We start from the raw sequence: 18,881 nt of genomic DNA, 5'->3' as shown, positions 1-18,881 counted from the left end.
AGGTGGGGGAATAGAGAGGCAAGAGGTGGGGGAATAGAGAGGCAAGAGGTGGGGGAATAGAGGGGAAAGGGGTGGGGGAATAGAGGGGAAAGGGGTGGGGGAATAGAGAGGAAAGAGGTGGGGGAATAGAGAGGAAAGAGGTGGGGGAATAGAGAGGAAAGAGGTAGGGGAATAGAGAGGAAAGAGGTAGTGGGATAGAGAAGAAGGAGATGGGGGAATAGAGAAGAAAGAGGTGGGGGAATAGAGAGGAAAGAGGTGGGGGAATAGAGAGGAAAGAGGTGGGGGAATAGAAAGGAAAGAGGTGGGGGAATAGAGAGGAAAGAGGTGGGGGAATAGAGAGGAAAGAGGTAGGGGAATAGAGAGGAAAGAGATGGGGGAATAGAGAGGAAAGAGATGGGGGAATAGAGGAAAGAGATGGGGGGGATAGAGAGGAAAGAGATGGGGATAGAGAGGAAAGAGGTGGGGGAATAGAGAGGAAAGAGATGGGAAGAGAGAGATAGGGGGATAGAGAGGAAAGATATGGGAAGAGAGAGGAAAGAGATAGGGGAATAGAGAGGAAAGAGATAGGGGAATAGAGAGGAAAGAGATAGGGGAATAGAGAGGAAAGAGATAGGGGAATAGAGAGGAAAGAGATAGGGGAATAGAGAGGAAAGAGATAGGGGAATAGAGAGGAAAGATATGGGAAGAGAGAGATAGGGGGATAGAGGAAAGAGTGAGAGAGAAAATAAAGAGAAAGAGAGAGATATAGAAGAAACAGAGAAAGGAATGTTTCAGCATAACTTCCCCCTTTAACGCCAATTATGGTCATCAACCAGCTTCCTGGTTCGTCTGGTTCTTTTCCCCCAGACCACTTTGAGAACCGACGCCATGGCAGTGGGCACACAGCAGGGGCAATGACGCGAGTACGCTTGAAAGTATCAAACATCTTTAACCCAAATAAGCCGGTCTAGATAGCACAACTAGTGCAGGGAACTGGCAGTGCTCAAAATGTCTCAACGTTTGAAGCAAAGAGATACTCGAGTCTCAAATGTTGATGATACTCCCCCCCCCCCGAATAGTGAATGATCCCTCTATCTATCTGACAATGGAGGTCAGTGGAGTTATGCATACTGATGAGTCAGTCCAATGGCAGCAGGCTGAGAGAGAGAGAGAGAGGGCTGTGTGACCTGGACTGTGGCAAAACGGGTGTCTCGCCCGGAGTCGTCATCGACGGCATTGACCTTGTTATTTCTCTGCGGGGCAATGTGTGTGTGGGGCTCTTTAGCTATCCTGGCAATACGGGCAAACATCAGCCAACACACCTTTTACAGGGCTGCCGATAAAGATACACACTACAACTACAGATCTGTGTATGTGATACCAACACATGTCTAAAGGAGTGCAAATCTCTCTCTTTCTCTCTTATTTCAAAAGGGCTTTATTGGCATGGGAAACACATGTTAACATTGCCAAAGCAAGTGAAATTGATAATAAAACAAAAGTGAAATAAACAATAAATAATATTTGACCTTTGTCTATATACAGTGTTGCGATGTGCAAATAGTTAAAGTACAAAATGGAAAATAAACAAACATAAATATGGGTTGTATTTTCAATGGTGCTTGTTCTTCACCAGATGCCCTTTGCCTGTCACCTGTCACTTGCTGCTTTGACGACACACGGTGCTATTTCACCCAGTAGATATGGGAGTTTATCAACATTGGATTTGTTTTCGGATTCTTTGTGAGTCTGCAATCTGAGGGAAGTATGTGTCTCAAATATGGCAGGAGGTTAGGAAGTGCAGCTCAGTTTCCACCTCATTTTGTGGGCAGTGTGCACAAGGCCCGTCTTCTCGAGAGCCATGTCTGCCTACGGCGGCCTCTCAAGATAGAAAAGCTACAGTATGCTCACTGAGTCTGTACATAGTCAAAGCTTTCCTTAAGTTTGGGTCAGTCACAGTGGTCAGGTATTCTGCCACTGTGTACTCTCTGTTTAGGGCCAAATATCCTTCGTGTTTGCTCCGTTTTTTTGTTAATTCTGTCCAATGTGTCAAGTAATTATGTTTTTGTTTTGTCATGATTCAGTTGGGTCTAATTGTGCTGCTGTCCTGGGGCTCTGTGGGGTCTGTTTGTGAACAGAGCCCCAGGACCAGCTTGCTTAGGGGACTCTTCTCCGGGTTCATCTCTCTGTCGGTGATGGCTTTGTTATGGAAGGTTTGGGAATTGCTTCCTTTTAGGTGTAGAATTTAACGGCCCTTTTCTGGATGTTGATAATTAGCGGGTATCGGCCTAATTCTGATCTGGGCGCATTATCTGTTTTAGGTTGTACACAGAGGATATTTTAGCAGAATTCTGCATGCAGTCTATATTTGGTCTCTCTCCCTCCAGCTCCAAATGATCCAAAATATGCCTCCGGGTAAAATTGGAGTGAGGGAGAGGGGAGAACCTAATTTCTCCTCTCCTCTTTTCAGATATCCTTTAAGTTCACACGAAAGGTAGGGCAGACTTTAGGAATTCCGTGCTAGTGCGCCAACCCTGGGGGAAGAGCTGTCGAAAAAGCAGGCCCCCTTTAGCGCTTCGACTTTCTGGGCGAACGAACGAGCGACCCAGTTCTTACATCCCATTCAATCTGTCAAACTGTCAGTTTTACCAGAAGGACTGAGAGAGAGGGGAGAAGGCAGGACAGGGGGGGGGAGAGTTTCTCTTCATCCGTACCTAGGCTTTGTGAAGGGAACACGCTGACATGCTCCCCTAGTCTAGAATGCCTTGCCCTGTAAGAGGTGTCATTACCAAACGCCAGTCACTGAAGTCAAATTGGTAGCGTCGCTGAAAGTGGCAACCCTGTCCCAGTTTAGAGGAGCTTGCTAATATCAGAGCTCTTGAGTTTAAATATGGCCGCCACACTAACGCTTTCGACTGTCCTCCATTTGAGGGAGTTCTGGGGACAAATCCGTTGTTGTTTTTTTGTTTTGCTTTTTTTTAAATCGGCTGCTCCTGCTTAGGTGGGTTTCCTGAAACGTGAAGCAAACATATGCCACGAAGCAGACGCTTTTATCCAAAGCGACTAACAGCAGTGCATGCATAGCTTTCACGTACGGATGGCCCCTGTAAGCGCCATTCTCTACCAACCGAACCGCACAGGACGACAAACACAACAACACAAAAGTCATAGAAATGGCAAATAGAAAATGGCCATTAGGCCTTTTCAGAGTGGAGTGGAGAGGAGAATCAAAATGTCATCCTTGAGACATCATTGCTTTGCGCCGAAAGAGGTGTAAAACGGAGTGGGGATTACTGTGATACATACTGCGCGTGTGCACAATGTGGAGAGCACCAGGTGTAGCGTACCAGGTCGGAGAGCATTGCCTGGTGGAAGACTGGTCAAATAAAGAACAATGAAACAAACAGATCGACTCATTGGTAAAATAAACAAACGTACCGGTGTCGAGGTCGGTGGCGAGCAGCCGCGCCACGAAGGTGCCGACCTCCGTGTTCTCGAAGACGGTGATGGCGTATGGGTCGGAGGTGAACTGTGGCGCGTTGTCGTTCACGTCCCCCACGGTCAGGTGCACGGCCGCCTCGCAGTAGCGCCCGCCGCCGTCTAGTGCCCGCACCGTCAGGTGGTACTCCTCCTGTTCCTCGCGGTCCAGGGGCTGCTGGGTCTTCAGTTCACCTGGGAAAACGGAAGATGAAGAAAGGCACATGTCAATCAATGGGGTAGGCACTCACTCACTCACACACACACACACACACACACACACACACACACACACACACACACACACACACACACACACACACACACACACACGTTTATGAAAAGTTATTGCAATCCACACACACTTTTCCACGGTATGGCGCTTGCGGGATGCACTCTTTAAGAAAGGTCATGTTAGGAGGACAGATAGTGTTAGAGCTGCATCATCCACCTACCCCAAGCCCATTCCAAAGAAATCATCAACATAAAACGCAAGTGAAGCTAAATGTTTTCTGGGCCGTTTAGTTCGGTGTAGACTGACCGGAGAGCAGGGCTGTCAATAATAAGCCGATTTAATGCGGCCCGCGGCTGGTTTGAGTAGCCAGAAAAATGACTGAACCCGGATCGATACCGTGTACAAAGGACAACGGACCTACGTGTATGAAGCCTCTTAAGATAATTCACTCTGTCGTCCAGCTTGTTAACAATCACCAAAATAAAGGTTAGGGTTAAAGGCTGGGGGAAGCTGATCTGTAACTAGGGGAAACTTTTACCTGAACATTTAGTTTCCCGGAAACCTTACAAACGTGTCATTGCTCACCTCCACACACACACCTCTATTTTTAAGTTGGCATTAGCCAGTGCGTTCAAAAGTAACACGCTTCTCACAGATCACTGAGGCAGACGTGTGTGTGTGTGTGTGTGTGTGTGTGTGTGTGTGCCTGCATTCGGGCCTGCGTGTGTTACCTGCATATCCTCTCGTATGCCACAAACCCCTTCCCCTTATCCAAGCAGCCGACCCACATCCAAACAACTAATGGTTTTCAGAAGAGGATGGAGAGAAATACATCAATAATTGACGGAGAGGAAGAGAGAGGAGGGAAAAGGCAGGAGGACAGGAGTACCTGGCAGCTAAGAGCAGCTAGGAGGTTGTCCTGGGACATGCCACACGTCAACATTACCGGGGCCTCGCTGGACACACAGACTGCCAATACCAACGAAGCCTCGTAGCGTTCCTCGCATGCTACAATCCTCCTTCTCGGCATAAAAAACAGGACCCCCCCCCTCGCGATACTCTGGACCTTATCCACTCTGCAACAGCCCTTCAATTTGGGACACACCAAAAGAACTGGCCGGATTTATCCGCTCTCCTCCTCTCCCTCTTCGCGGGGCTCACGTGGAGGTATCAAAGTGCGTCTGAACTTGGACCACGATAAAAGGACTGTTGTTTTGTTGTAAAAGTACGTCTCTAGCCAACTCCACACTGCTGCTGTCCTTGTTTCTTCATAACCCTTCTCTCTCCCTTCAGACGTAAACCAATGCAGCGTTTCTGTTCTTAGCGTGGGAGTTAATGGGAGCTAACTGGCACTGTGTTGTCTAAGGTCGGACTCGAGTCATTTTGCATTTTGTCTCCGCTTTCTGCAGAGGAGACTCGAAAACCTCAGGCGAGAACCATGTCGATTGTATGTTAGATGAAACGTGGGTTCTTAGCGCCATGGCTCACTAAACCCTCCGGGGAAATGTTCTGGGGCAAAATACATTAAAAAAAGAACCATCAGAAAGGATGCGACGTAAACGAAATCCACCTTGCCACTAGGGACACACACACACACACACACACACACACTGGGGTGGATGGATTAGAATTCGATCAGAAAGTGTGCATGACTGGCGTCCACACCGAGGGGTTATTACCGTGTCTGTTTGTGACGATACAGAGGGAGGCAAAAGACAGGGTCGTTGTGTGTGTGTGTGTGTGTAGTGTCGCACGCCACGCTGCCGTCACGCACCCATGGACATTTGATAGTCTTAATAACCTCTTGACAAGCTGTGAATACAAACTGGATGAATGCGAGTGCAGGGCGGCCATTTGAAATGACTTGAATCGACTACACTGCGGCAGACATGGACCTGTGGTTATTTGATTTCCGATTAGCTGTATGGCAGCGTGGGCAGACTAGTCAACACATCGAGTGTGTTGTAGGTGTAACCCAGACAGACCAACACACACACACCTGTGTCGGGGTGGATGGTGAAGAGCTCGGCTCCCGGTCCCTGGAGCTCGTAGGTGATGTGGGCGTTGGAGCGGATGTCTGCGTCCGTGGCCGAGACCTGCAGGATGAGCCTGCCGGCTGGGACGTCCTCGGGGACCCTCTCTGTGTAGAGGGACTGGGGGAGCGGAGAGACGGAGAGAGAAAGGGAGGACAAGGGAGTGTGTGGGAGGGAAGCAAGAAGAAGGGGGGGGGGGGGTTGACGTAGGGGCGGACAGAGAGAAGTAAAGGTAGTATATGCCAGAATAGGCAGAATTCAATAAGGTATATTAACCAGAAGGGAGGAAATAGAGAGTGTAGAACGAAAATACATTTACATCGACAGCAGCACCATCATTGTATGGACTTATACAATCGGCAATGGAAATACATTATCTGGTATTACAATTTAAAAAAGCCCCTGATGGAAGAAAATTACCCCTTAATTTCCTCTTGCTTTCTTCGACGAGGAACCTTTCCAAACCTCTTATTTCCCTCCCTCCCTCCCTCCTCCCAGGTACTTGTCATGCACAGCATGCACCCCCATACGCAGAAAACATGGGCCCGCCTTCTCTCTTTACCTTCTCGCAAACGGGGCTGTTGTCGTTGGCGTCCAGGACTTTGACTTCGACCACGGCCTTGGCGGCAAAGGTGCCGTCGGTGGCGGTGATATTTAGGAGGTAGTTGTCACGCTGCTCGCGGTCCAGTGGTTTCCTGACAGACACTTTCCACTCGTTCTGGAGGTGCTCGATCGCAAACTGTCCTAGAGGGTCTCCTCCTGTATGGGGAGAGAGTCATTGTGGAGAGTTAATAACTTTTTTGGGATAGGGGGCAGTATTTTCACGTCCGGATGAAAAGCGTGCCCAAAGTAAACTGCCTGGTACTCAGGCCCAGAAGCTAGGGTATGCATATAGATTTGGATAGAAAACACTCTGAAGTTTCTAAAACTGTTTGAATGATGTCTGTGAGTATAACAGAACTTATTTGGCAGGCGAACCCAAGGACCAACCATCCAGGGAAAAACAATTTTGAGGTCACTCTCTTTTCAATGGGTTTTCATTGGGACTCTAGATATCTAAGGCAGTTGCTTGCAGTTCCTATCGCTTCCACTGGATGTCAACAGTCTTTAGAAATTTAATGTTGATGTTTTTCCTTTGAGAAATGAAGAAGTAGCCCTGTACAAAACGAGGCTCGAGGGAAGTGTATTGTTTGATAGAGGCACAGGACCTGAAAAGCACGCTCCATAATGTTTTCCTCTGGTATTGAAAGCTATTTATCCCGTCTAAAATTTGATCGATTATTTACGTAACAAAATAACTAAAGTTGTATTAGGAAAGTTATTTGAAATGTTTGGACAAAGATTACAGGTAACTTCTGAGATATTTTGTAGTCAAGTTGCGCGATATGGAAAAGGCGTTTTTCTGGATCAAACGTGCCAAATAAATACATTTTGGATATATAACGACGGCATTAATCGAAAAAAAAGGACCATTTGGGATGTTTATGGGACATATTGCAGTGCCAACAGAAAAAGCTCGTTAAAGGTAAGGCATGAATTATATCTTTATTTCCGAGTTTCGTGTTGTGCCTGGCGAACAGTGCTCCGGGCAGCCGAGCGGAAATGGAGGAAAAATGGAGGAAAACTCGCCTCCCTGCGGACCTGGCATCCTTTCACTCCCTCCTCTCTACATTTTCCTCCTCTGTCTCTGCTGCTAAAGCCACTTTCTTCCACTCTAAATTCCAAGCATCTGCCTCTAACCCTAGGAAGCTCTTTGCCACCTTCTCCTCCCTCCTGAATCCTCCTCCCCCCCCCCCCCCTCCCTCTCTGCAGATGACTTCGTCAACCATTTTGAAAAGAAGGTCGACGACATCCGATCCTCGTTTGCTAAGTCAAACGACACCGCTGGTTCTGCTCACACTGCCCTACCCTGTGCTCTGACCTCTTTCTCCCCTCTCTCTCCAGATGAAATCTCGCTTCTTGTGACGGCCGGCCGCCCAACAACCTGCCCGCTTGACCCTATCCCCTCCTCTCTTCTCCAGACCATTTCCGGAGACCTTCTCCCTTACCTCACCTCGCTCATCAACTCATCCCTGACCGCTGGCTACGTCCCTTCCGTCTTCAAGAGAGCGAGAGTTGCACCCCTTCTGAAAAAAAAATGTCAACAACTACAGACCAGTATCCCTTCTTTCTTTTCTCTCCAAAACTCTTGAACGTGCCGTCCTTGGCCAGCTCTCCCGCTATCTCTCTCAGAATGACCTTCTTGATCCAAATCAGTCGGGTTTCAAGACTAGTCATTCAACTGAGACTGCTCTTCTCTGTATCACGGAGGCGCTCCGCACTGCTAAAGCTAACTCTCTCTCCTCTCATCCTTCTAGACCTATCGGCTGCCTTTGATACTGTGAACCATCAGATCCTCCTCTTCACCCTCTCCGAGTTGGGCATCTCCGGTGCGGCCCACGCTTGGATTGCGTCCTACCTGACAGGTCGCTCCTACCAGGTGGCGTGGCGAGTCCCCCAGGGCTCTGTTCTAGGCCCTCTCCTATTCTCGCTATACACCAAGTCACTTGGCTCTGTCATAACCTCACATGGTCTCTCCTATCATTGCTATGCAGACGACACACAATTAATCTTCTCCTTTTCCCCTTCTGATGACCAGGTGGCGAATCGCATCTCTGCATGTCTGGCAGACATATCAGTGTGGATGACGGATCACCACCTCAAGCTGAACCTCGGCAAGACGGAGCTGCTCTTCCTCCCGGGGAAGGACTGCCCGTTCCATGATCTCGCCATCACGGTTGACAACTCCATTGTGTCCTCCTCCCAGAGCGCTAAGAACCTTGGCGTGATCCTGGACAACACCCTGTCGTTCTCAACTAACATCAAGGCGGTGGCCCGTTCCTGTAGGTTCATGCTCTACAACATCCGCAGAGTACGACCCTGCCTCACACAGGAAGCGGCACAGGTCCTAATCCAGGCACTTGTCATCTCCCGTCTGGATTACTGCAACTCGCTGTTGGCTGGGCTCCCTGCCTGTGCCATTAAACCCCTACAACTCATCCAGAACGCCGCAGCCCGTCTGGTGTTCAACCTTCCCAAGTTCTCTCACGTCACCCCGCTCCTCCGCTCTCTCCACTGGCTTCCTGTTGAAGCTCGCATCCGCTACAAGACCATGGTGCTTGCCTACGGAGCTGTGAGGGGAACGGCACCGCAGTACCTCCAGGCTCTGATCAGGCCCTACACCCAAACAAGGGCACTGCGTTCATCCACCTCTGGCCTGCTCGCCTCCCTACCACTGAGGAAGTACAGTTCCCGCTCAGCCCAGTCAAAACTGTTCGCTGCTCTGGCCCCCCAATGGTGGAACAAACTCCCTCACGACGCCAGGACAGCGGAGTCAATCACCACCTTCCGGAGACACCTGAAACCCCACCTCTTCAAGGAATACCTAGGATAGGATAAAGCAATCCTTCTCACCCCCCTTAAATGATTTAGATGCACTATTGTAAAGTGGCTGTTCCACTGATGTCAGAAGGTGAATTCACCAATTTGTAAGTCGCTCTGGATAAGAGCGTCTGCTAAATGACTTAAATGTAAATGTAAATGTGGCGGGATGAAATATGATTGTCTGTGTTTGTTTGATGGGGTGCTGTCCTCAGATAATAGCATGGTTTGCTTTCTTCGTAAAGCCTTTTTGAAATCTGATTAACAAAAAAATGTAGCTTTAATTTGGTGTATTACCTGTGTGATTTCATGAAAGTTTAATATTTATAGTAATTTAATTTGAATTTGGCACTCTGCAATTTCACCGGATGTTGGTCAGGTGGGACGGTAGTGTCCCACCTTAACCTCTAGACTAGAGAGGTTAATGGGGAAAGAGTCAATGGGGAGAGTCAATGAGGAGTGAGTCATTGGGGAGTCAATGGGGAGAGTGGCATTCAAACTAATGAACAATGCACCACAATACGGACCCTGCCTCTTCGAGAGGGCTAGTGGTTTTGTTTGTGTGTGGTGTGTGTTGTGTGTGTTTTGTGTGTGTGCGCGTGTGCATGCATCTCAAGAGTGTGTGTGTTTGTCTGTTTGTGGACTGTACTGAATCATACATGAATGACAGAAATAAATAAGATGCATCCAAGCCTTTTCTATCAGGGTTAGTCTTGGAATCAGAAAAGATCTTGTAGTAGCGAAGCTCAAAGTATCCATGTATCCATGTCTACCGGTTATCACATCAAAAGCTGTCCGCTGGTCAGAGTCGTGCTCAACCCCCGGGATCTTTATAGTGCCTGAGCAAATCTACCTCAGGTAGCGTATATATCATAAACACTTCAAATTGCAGACCAACTGTCATGAAGCAAGTATGTTTGGTACACAGGAAACCGTAATAAGGGGGCGGTTTTTGCGTAGTAGGAAAGGGGACTTCAAGCTAATATGAGAGCTCATTTCGAAAATCTCTGGTTATTAAATGTGGCATCGTCATTCTTAATCCGCTAATTAGCGCTATCGAGATAATTAAACATTTCCTTTTCTTCACTTTTTTTCTGATGACCTACATATTTGCCTTGAACTTTCACAAATGAGTCGATTCAAAGTGTTTACAGATAAAGAATGTGCATTAAATGTTCAGAGAGCAGATATCATCTCCCTATTTAAGCGGGTGTAAAATGTCTAATCCTCTTTCGAGTCGTGTTTATTAAAGCTGTTTCTTAACACAAATGGGGAAGTCTATAAGGCCATGAGCTGTGAGCAGAGTAATTACTGGAATTGTTAGAGATAAATCTCACCTGTGATAAAGTAGTCGACTTGTTTGTTGATCTCCTCCGTGTCGGCGTCCGTGGTGCTCAGGATGGCAATGACTCCACTGGGCGGAAGGTCGTCTTCACTCACCGTGCCCTTGTAGATCTCGGCGGTGAAGCGCGGTGGGTTATCGTTGACGTCGGCCACGGTAACCTCCACGCTGGTGCTGGTCACCAGCTGCACCTTGTCTCCGCGGTCGGTGGCCAGCACGGCAATGGTGTACTTGCTGGTCTTCTCACGGTCGAGCTCTTTCAATGTCGTCACCCAGCCTGTCTCACTGTTGACAGCAAACAGCTCCGAGATCTCAGCTGAAGTTTGTTTGGGGTCCAGGCTGTAGATCACTTGACCGTTGGTGCCTGAGTCCTGGTCGGTGGCTTTGACCTGGATCACCGGCGTGCCATCTGGAAGGTTCTCCACCACGACCGCCTCATATGGGTCTGACTCAAACACAGGCTTGTTGTCGTTGAGGTCCTTGACCTGGATGTTGACGTCGACAGACGCCACAGTTTCGTAGCCCTCCTGTTGGCTCTGGGCTTGCAACGTGAGCTGGTACCACTTGGTGGTCTCGTGGTCCATTCTCTTCTCCAGCTTCAGGGACCCGGTGTCCCGATCCACCACGAAGACCTCATCACGGTTACTCTCCGGGGTGTTGCCCTTCACTAGGCTGTAGAACACCGGTTCTTCACTCTCCGCCTGGATGACGTCAATATCCGTGCCGATGGGCATGTCTTCGGCGATGGTGAACCGGTAGTGTGGCTCTGCGAACTTGGGGATCGGTACCTCAGGGGCCACTATCCTGATGTAAACGCGAACGACAGATTGCTTGGAAGGACTCCCAGCATCCTTTGCCCTAACGTAGAAAGTGTAGAGGTCGTTTTCAAGTCCGATGAGACTCTCTTTGGTGATAATGACTCCACTGAAGGGATGGATTTCGAAGTTCTCTTCCACGTTTTCCATGTCGGCTTCCATGGTGTAAGTGATGTCGGCGTTGCTTCCCTCGTCCATGTCTGACGCAGCGATTTTTACCACGGTGGTTCCCCTGGGGACATCCGATGCAACATTGGCTTTGTACTCCACTGCCCTGAATTGTGGGGCATTGTCGTTGATATCTGTCAAAATCACATTAATAATGCAGAAGCCTACTTTTCCGCCACCGTCCTTTGCCATGAGCGATATGGGGATGACCTTCTCAATGGCGTTCTCGCGGTCCAGGATGTCAAGGGTGAATATCTCTCCATTTTCATTGACTGAGAACTTGTCCTTGGCAAAATTGTTGACAATGTGGTAAGTTAGGTGCCCGTATGTGCCAGCGTCTTCATCTGTGGCTTTGGCCTCCGCCACTAACGTGCCGACCGGCGAGTTCTCGGTGAGTTCAACCACATAGTCGAGCTGGGGGAAAGTGGGGTTGTGGAAGTTGGCACCGTTGACTGTGACCTTGACCATGGCCGAGTTCCTGAATACACCGTCTGACACGGACACGCTGAGGTTGTACAGTGGCTCCATCTGTGGCTTACGGTGGTTGGAGATGACGATGGCCCCAGTATTTTTATCCATGGCAAAGTTCTGGTCCTTATTGCCAGACAGGATGGAGAACTCAAGCCTGCCTGCGTCTGAGCTGTCGGCGTCGGACGCCTGGACATGAGTGACGAAGTGACCGCGGGGGGCCAATTCGCTGACCGTGGCTTTGTAAGAGCTCTCAGTGAACGTCGGAGCATTGTCATTCAGGTCAGTGACATCTACGGTCACAGTGACGTCGCTGGAGAGGGCGGGCACTCCTCCGTCCACAGCGCGGACAGTCAGTCTGTGTTGCTGCTTTTCCTCCTGGTCGAGCATGCGAGCAGTCCAGATGATTCCTGAGTCACGGTCAACGCTGAAGTAGTCGGAGCTCTTTTCCATGTCCTCAACTAGTTGGTAGAAGAGCACTTTGTTGTTGCCAGTGTCAGGGTCTGTGGCGGCGACATGCAAAACTGCCGTGCCGATAAAAGAAGCTTCAGAAACACTTGCGTTGTAGGACTTTAGTTGGAAGACAGGGGGATTGTCGTTGACATCTTCCAGAATGATATCGACAAAGACATCAGCGTGGGCCCCAGTTAGTGAGTCTGTGGCTCTGACACTCAATTTATAAGCGGGGTGGGTCTCAAAATCCAGAGGTTGGATTACATGAATGACACCGGTGTTGAAATTGATGGAAAACTGACTGAAGGCATCTCCCTCAGAGATGGTGTACACTATCTTGGGGCCTTCAGAGTCAGTAGCCTGGACGTGAACAACAGGTGTGTGTAACTGGATATTTTCAGGGATTTCGATGCTGTAGAATGGCTTCTCAAACACTGGCATGGCTTTGTTTACTATAGTTATGGGCACTTCCACTTCTGCCGAGAGGGCCGGTTCTCCTGCATCTTTGGCCACAACGCTGATGACGAACTCACTGTTGAGGGAGTCTTTGTCTAACTGCTTTTTGAGGGAGATTTCTCCCGAGGGGCTTATCTGGAAGTGCTTGTGGTGTTCTTTCAGGTGGTAATGGATTTCTGCGTTTTGACCCATGTCCCCGTCTACCGCTGTCACCTGGTGGATGGCCTGACCCTCCTCTGCGTCCACCTGGACCAAGGCTTGATAGGGCAGGTTGACAAACATGGGCTGGTTGTCGTTCACATCTTCTACGGTCACCATCACCAGAACGTGGGCCACTTCGGAGGAAGCGTCCTTCCTGGTCACCTCCACGACGATGTCGAACATGTCCTGCGCCTCACGATCGAAAGGTATCCCCGTGGTGGAGAGCACTCCAGAAGTGCGGCTGATTTGGAACCTCTTGTCTGGGTTCAGGATGGTGTAGAAGAGGGGTTCGTTGACGTGGTTCCCCACAGAGGCAATGACCGCTAATGTTTTCTTCTCAGAGGAGTTCTCTTTGACATAAGCCTTGTAGGAGTCCCTAGTGAACTTCAGGCTGCTCTCCTTGTTCTCACGGATGTTGATCTTTACCGACGCTGTGTTGGCAAACCTGCCGTCCGAGACCCTCACCCTCAGCTCGTACCTGCTTCTTAGCTGGGTGACGTTCTGGATAGTGATGATGCCTGTGTTGGGATCCATCTTGAATTTCTCCCCGATGTTCCCTTCTGAGATGGAGAAGAAGAGTTTGGAGTTTGGTCCGGAGTCGGCGTCTGATGCTTTGACTTTGATTACCTCGACACCTTTGTAAGTCGGCACGATCACGGATGTCTCGTAGAGCTCCTGGCTGAACTGCGGCGAGCAGTCGTTGACGTCGATGACTTCAACGGTCACGTTGGCGGCTGTCTCGGCGAACAGACGCGGCATTCCGAGGTCATGGACCTGAATGGTGAAGCAGAACACACTCCTTTGTTCAAAATCCAGAGTGGTTGTCATTCTAATGGCTCCCGTACTCGAATCGATAGCAAAGTAGTTGTGGGCGAACGGCTCGACGATCTGATAGACCAGCATGGCGTTGGCATCGCGGTCAGTGTCCGAGGCGCGGATGACCAGCGGGGTGTTTTCTCTGGTCAAGACCACACTGTTGATGGGAGCCGATTCGCTAATCATGCCTGTGAACTCTGGCTGGAGGAAGATGGGGGCATTATCATTCTCGTCCTTCAGGTGAATCAGCAGAGTGGTGTTGCTAGCAAGACCTGCCATGTTGGTTCCCTGGATGGTAAGTCTGTACTCAGGGGTCATTTCATAGTCCAAAGCCCTTGAAGTTACAACCACACCGGAGTTTGGGTTTACATCAAATGTGCCGTCAGTGTTTCCACCTTTGATTTGGTAGAACACAGAGGACTGGCTGGTGGCTGAGATCATGGTCACAAAACTGCCGGGGAGGACCAATTCGCTGACCTCTGCAGTGAACTCCTTCTCAGTGAATCTGGGGGAGGCATTGTCCGACATGGTGACAGCGATGTGGACGGTGGCCGTGGCAGTCAGCGAGGGCGTTCCTTTGTCGGTTGCCTTCACAGCTAGTTCAAACTGGTTCTTGCTGCTTCGGTCCAGCTCCTTGGCCACGGTAACAGTCCCCAGCACCGGATCAATGGCAAATGAGTTCGCAACATTTCCTGTTCCAAAAAAAAGAACAAACAGATTTATTAATTTGGTTGCTATGGCATGTTTTTTCATTCCAGCCTGAACTGTGTGTCTCAAACATTAAAGCCAGAGTGTAATTTTAGGCTTCTTGACTACCGTAAATTGAATTAACTAGTCAATGTTCGCGCCCTCAAGGAAATCTAATTAGCATAATAAAAAGTTTAAGCCAGAGGTAAGTTTTGCAGTGGATGCATCTCAATCCACTGCATCCACCGATGTCGCAGCTGAGTATATTATGGAGACTGTTTAGAGCCAAAAATAAGGGGTTAAGATACACATATTATATCTTCCAGGGTATAGGATAGACACCTTAGAACAAACTGCCTTTAGATTTTTGGGGGAGGACTATCTATTGGTACATGCAGTGAATCTGTTATTCAATGCCTTTGTTTGGGCTAATAGCAGTAGAACACCCCCCCCCCTCATTCTAGACAAGACCCCTTCATTCCCTCACCCCCCAAATGGCCATGGCTCTCGATAAGGATTCATGAAGATTGCCTAATTATGCACACTTTCCAATTACTCTAATGAAATTAGATGCTAATTTCCCTTCCAACACTGAAACTAATCCACAACCGATGGACATGGCCGCTCTGTGTTCTACACCAGTCCACCTCTGCTTTGAAAACCTGACTCATTCTCCGGCAAGACACATTTCAATTAGCTTGAGTCATCTCAACTATCTGAAAAATGTACATCCTAAACAAAGAACGCAGCCAATGACTACATGCCCGACCCTCTCCCAAAACACAGCTTATTTACAGGGAAAACAATGGTGGGAAATTCAGAGGGAGCATCGGCCGAACTCCCACGTTTGGAGATCCCCTGACAAAGTCGTCAAAGTCCTCCTACTTTGTGTGAAGTATTTCATTCATGACCGAGGGTCAGTGGGCAGGGGACCTCTGGATGCCCTGCATACATTTTCCCCAGGCCCCTTGCGTTGGTAGCGCTAACTGGGCTGCTATGCATGCCTCTACCATGACCAGCCAGAGGCTAGCGAATGCCCGTATGGCTGACATGTTAAGAACGTTTCCCCTAAGTACAGATCTAGGATCAGCTTCCCCTCCTCAAATCCTAACCTTAACCATTAGCGTAGAAAATGCAAAACTGACCCAAGATTAGCATCTAGGGGCAAATTCATACTACTCCTAAGAATGTAGTCTGGTGCCCCTGTGGAGCTGTTAGCCTACCTGACTCGATGCTGTAGATGATCTCTGCATTCTGTCCCTTGTCTTTGTCCAGGGCGGTGACCTGGAGGACCGCCGAGCCCAAGGCGGCCGACTCGAAGACGCGCCCGGAGTAGGGCGACCCCGCGAACCACGGCGCGTTGTCGTTGGTGTCCTCCACGTCCACGATGACGCGCACCAGGTTCCTCTTGACAGGGATGTCCTGGTCACGTACCTGAGGAAGGGGGAAAGAGAGAGAAAGACAGAGAGAGTGAGAGAGACACAGAAAGGAATAGGACAGAGGCAGAGAGAGACAGAGAAAGGAATAGGACAGAGGCGGAGAGAGACAGGGAGACAGAGAAAGGAATAGAACAGAGGCGGAGAGAGACAGAGAGACAGAAAGGAATAGGACAGAGGCGGAGAGAGACAGGGAAAGGAATAGGACAGAGGCGGAGAGAGACAGGAAAAGGAATAGGACAGAGGCGGAGAGAGACAGGAAAAGAAATAGGACAGAGGCGGAGAGAGACAGGGAAAGGAATAGGACAGAGGCGGAGAGAGACAGGGAAAGGAATAGGACAGAGGCGGAGAGAGACAGGGAAAGGAATAGGACAGAGGCGGAGAGACAGGGAAAGGAATAGAACAGAAGCGGAGAGAGACAGAGACAGAAAGGAATAGGACAGAGGCGGAGAGAGACAGGGAAAGGAATAGGACAGAGGCGGAGAGAGACAGGAAAAGAAATAGGACAGAGGCGGAGAGAGACAGGGAAAGGAATAGGACAGAGGCGGAGAGAGACAGGAAAAGGAATAGGACAGAGGCAGAGAGACAGGGGAAAGGAATAGGACAGAGGCGGAGAGAGGCGGAGAGAGACAGGGAAAGGAATAGGACAGAGGCGGAGAGACAGGGAAAGGAATAGAACAGAAGCGGAGAGAGACAGAGAGACAGAGAAAGGAATAGGACAGAGGCGGAGAGAGACAGGGAAAGGAATAGGACAGAGGCGGAGAGAGACAGGGAAAGGAATAGGACAGAGGCGGAGAGAGACAGGAAAAGGAATAGGACAGAGGCAGAGAGACAGGGAAAGGAATAGGACAGAGGCGGAGAGAGACAGGGAAAGGAATAGGACAGAGGCGGAGAGACAGGGAAAGGAATAGAACAGAAGCGGAGAGAGACAGAGACAGAAAGGAATAGGACAGAGGCGGAGAGAGACAGGGAAAGGAATAGGACAGAGGCGGAGAGAGACAGAGAAAGGAATAGGACAGAGGCGGAGAGAGACAGAGAGACAGGGAAAGGAATAGGACAGAGGCGGAGAGAGACAGGAAAAGGAATAGGACAGAGGCGGAGAGAGACAGGGAAAGGAATAGGACAGAGGCGGAGAGAGACAGGAAAAGGAATAGGACAGAGGCAGAGAGACAGGGAAAGGAATAGGACAGAGGCGGAGAGAGACAGGGAAAGGAATAGGACAGAGGCGGAGAGACAGGGAAAGGAATAGAACAGAAGCGGAGAGAGACAGAGACAGAAAGGAATAGGACAGAGGCGGAGAGAGACAGGGAAAGGAATAGGACAGAGGCGGAGAGAGACAGAGAAAGGAATAGGACAGAGGCGGAGAGAGACAGGGTGACAGAGAAAGGAATAGGACAGAGGCAGAGAGAGACAGGGAGACAAAGGAATAGGACAGAGGCGGAGAGAGACAGAGAAAGGAATAGGACAGAGGCGGAGAGAGACAGGGTGACAGAGAAAGGAATAGGACAGAGGCAGAGAGAGACAGGGAGACAGAGAAAGGAATAGGACAGAGGCAGAGAGAGACGGGGAGACAAAGGAATAGGACAGAGGCGGAGAGAGATAGAGACAGAGAAAGAGAGAATGAATGCGATGTAATACAATCGGAATAAAACTCTTCTTTCCCTCAACAGTAACTTCATTAAAACAACAAACTCATTAAATCATACAAATAAACAAAAAAACATCAAAGTAACTATTTTCCTTCATTTGTCTCAATTCCCAGTGATCCAACCAAGTAAACAACAAATGGGGGGAGGAATCATTTTGGATGGGTGCTGCATGGTTAGTTTCAAATGGCAAATACCAGCAAACAAACAACTAATCGACACCGGCTGACTGCCCATCTGTTGGAATTGGAGAGTGGCTGATTGAGAGAGACACACACACACACACACACACACACACACACAGTGGCTGAACCGGGGAGTGTTCTTAAAATGCTAGTACTCTCTCAATGGAGAAGACCAAATGAAACCTGTCTCAATATAATATCAGAACACTTACTGAGACAGCTACACACAGTGGCTGAGTAGGAGTGAGTGGCCTGAAACCTCTGTGAGCCACTTTCTCCATTGAGAGAGTAACAATCAAACCTTTCTTAATATGCTGACAGAACACCGCCATTCTTTTTTACCTGCTCTGTTTCTATGGTAATATAATGACGTGTTTCCCGATTGGCTGGGCGGGTTTGTTCAGGGAGTACAGTGCACGTGTTCATTGTCTGAGCACCACACCCCTTTGACCTACTTTGACCAGAGCTCTAGCAAGGTCTTACAGCACACTCAGCTCAAGACGCCAGAATAATAACACACTTTATTAAATAGGTCGATTCTAGAAAATCCGTAACATCCGTACCATGACTGTGAGTGTGTGGCGCCGCATGGTCTCGTGGTCCAGCCGCTCGGCCGTGTAGAGGGCGCCGGTGCCCGGATCCAGACGGAACTTCTTCAGGCTGAAGGGGTCGGTGCTGCTCAAGAGGGTAAAGGTCAACTTGTTCTTATCGTCTTCGTCCGTGGCGCCGATCCGGAGCACCTCGGTCTCTGGCGGCGTGTCCTCGGCCACAACCACCTCGTAGCGCGGCTGGGAGAACTGGGGCCGGTGGTTGTTGGTGTCGATGACACGGATCAGCACCTGGTGGGAGGAGGGGAGAGTGGATGTCAGTGTGGTGAGGGGGCAAACCTGAGAGTAATGCATGATGTTGTTGACTTTTTACTGTCTCTCAGTCATTGTTTCTCCATCTCCATCCTTCACTCACTCTCTCTCTCTCTATTTCTCCATTCCCAAAAGTGCCCTTTACATTCTCTACCTCCCTCTGTCCATCTCTCCCTCCCTCATCCTTGATTCCTGACTCCCTCT

The 18,881-nt window shown here is 49.4% G+C and overlaps 1 protein-coding gene across 1 annotated transcript in view; it reads right to left on the bottom strand.

Moving 5' to 3' along the window:
• fat1a (FAT atypical cadherin 1a) overlaps positions 1-18,881 on the bottom strand; it is a 96,689-nt gene that overhangs the window by 25,037 nt on the left and 52,771 nt on the right. Inside the window, 6 exon segments of the mRNA XM_064926166.1 lie at positions 3,418-3,651; positions 5,691-5,844; positions 6,287-6,483; positions 10,482-14,555; positions 15,774-15,984; positions 18,381-18,656. Coding sequence (XP_064782238.1) covers positions 3,418-3,651; positions 5,691-5,844; positions 6,287-6,483; positions 10,482-14,555; positions 15,774-15,984; positions 18,381-18,656 — 5,146 coding nt within the window.

The sequence above is a fragment of the Oncorhynchus masou genome, chromosome 20 (genome assembly GCF_036934945.1).
Source record: "Oncorhynchus masou masou isolate Uvic2021 chromosome 20, UVic_Omas_1.1, whole genome shotgun sequence".
Classification (NCBI taxonomy): Eukaryota; Metazoa; Chordata; class Actinopteri; order Salmoniformes; family Salmonidae; genus Oncorhynchus; species Oncorhynchus masou.
The sequence above is the reverse complement of the archived record's forward strand: the minus strand, read 5'-3'. Positions and strand labels throughout refer to the sequence as shown.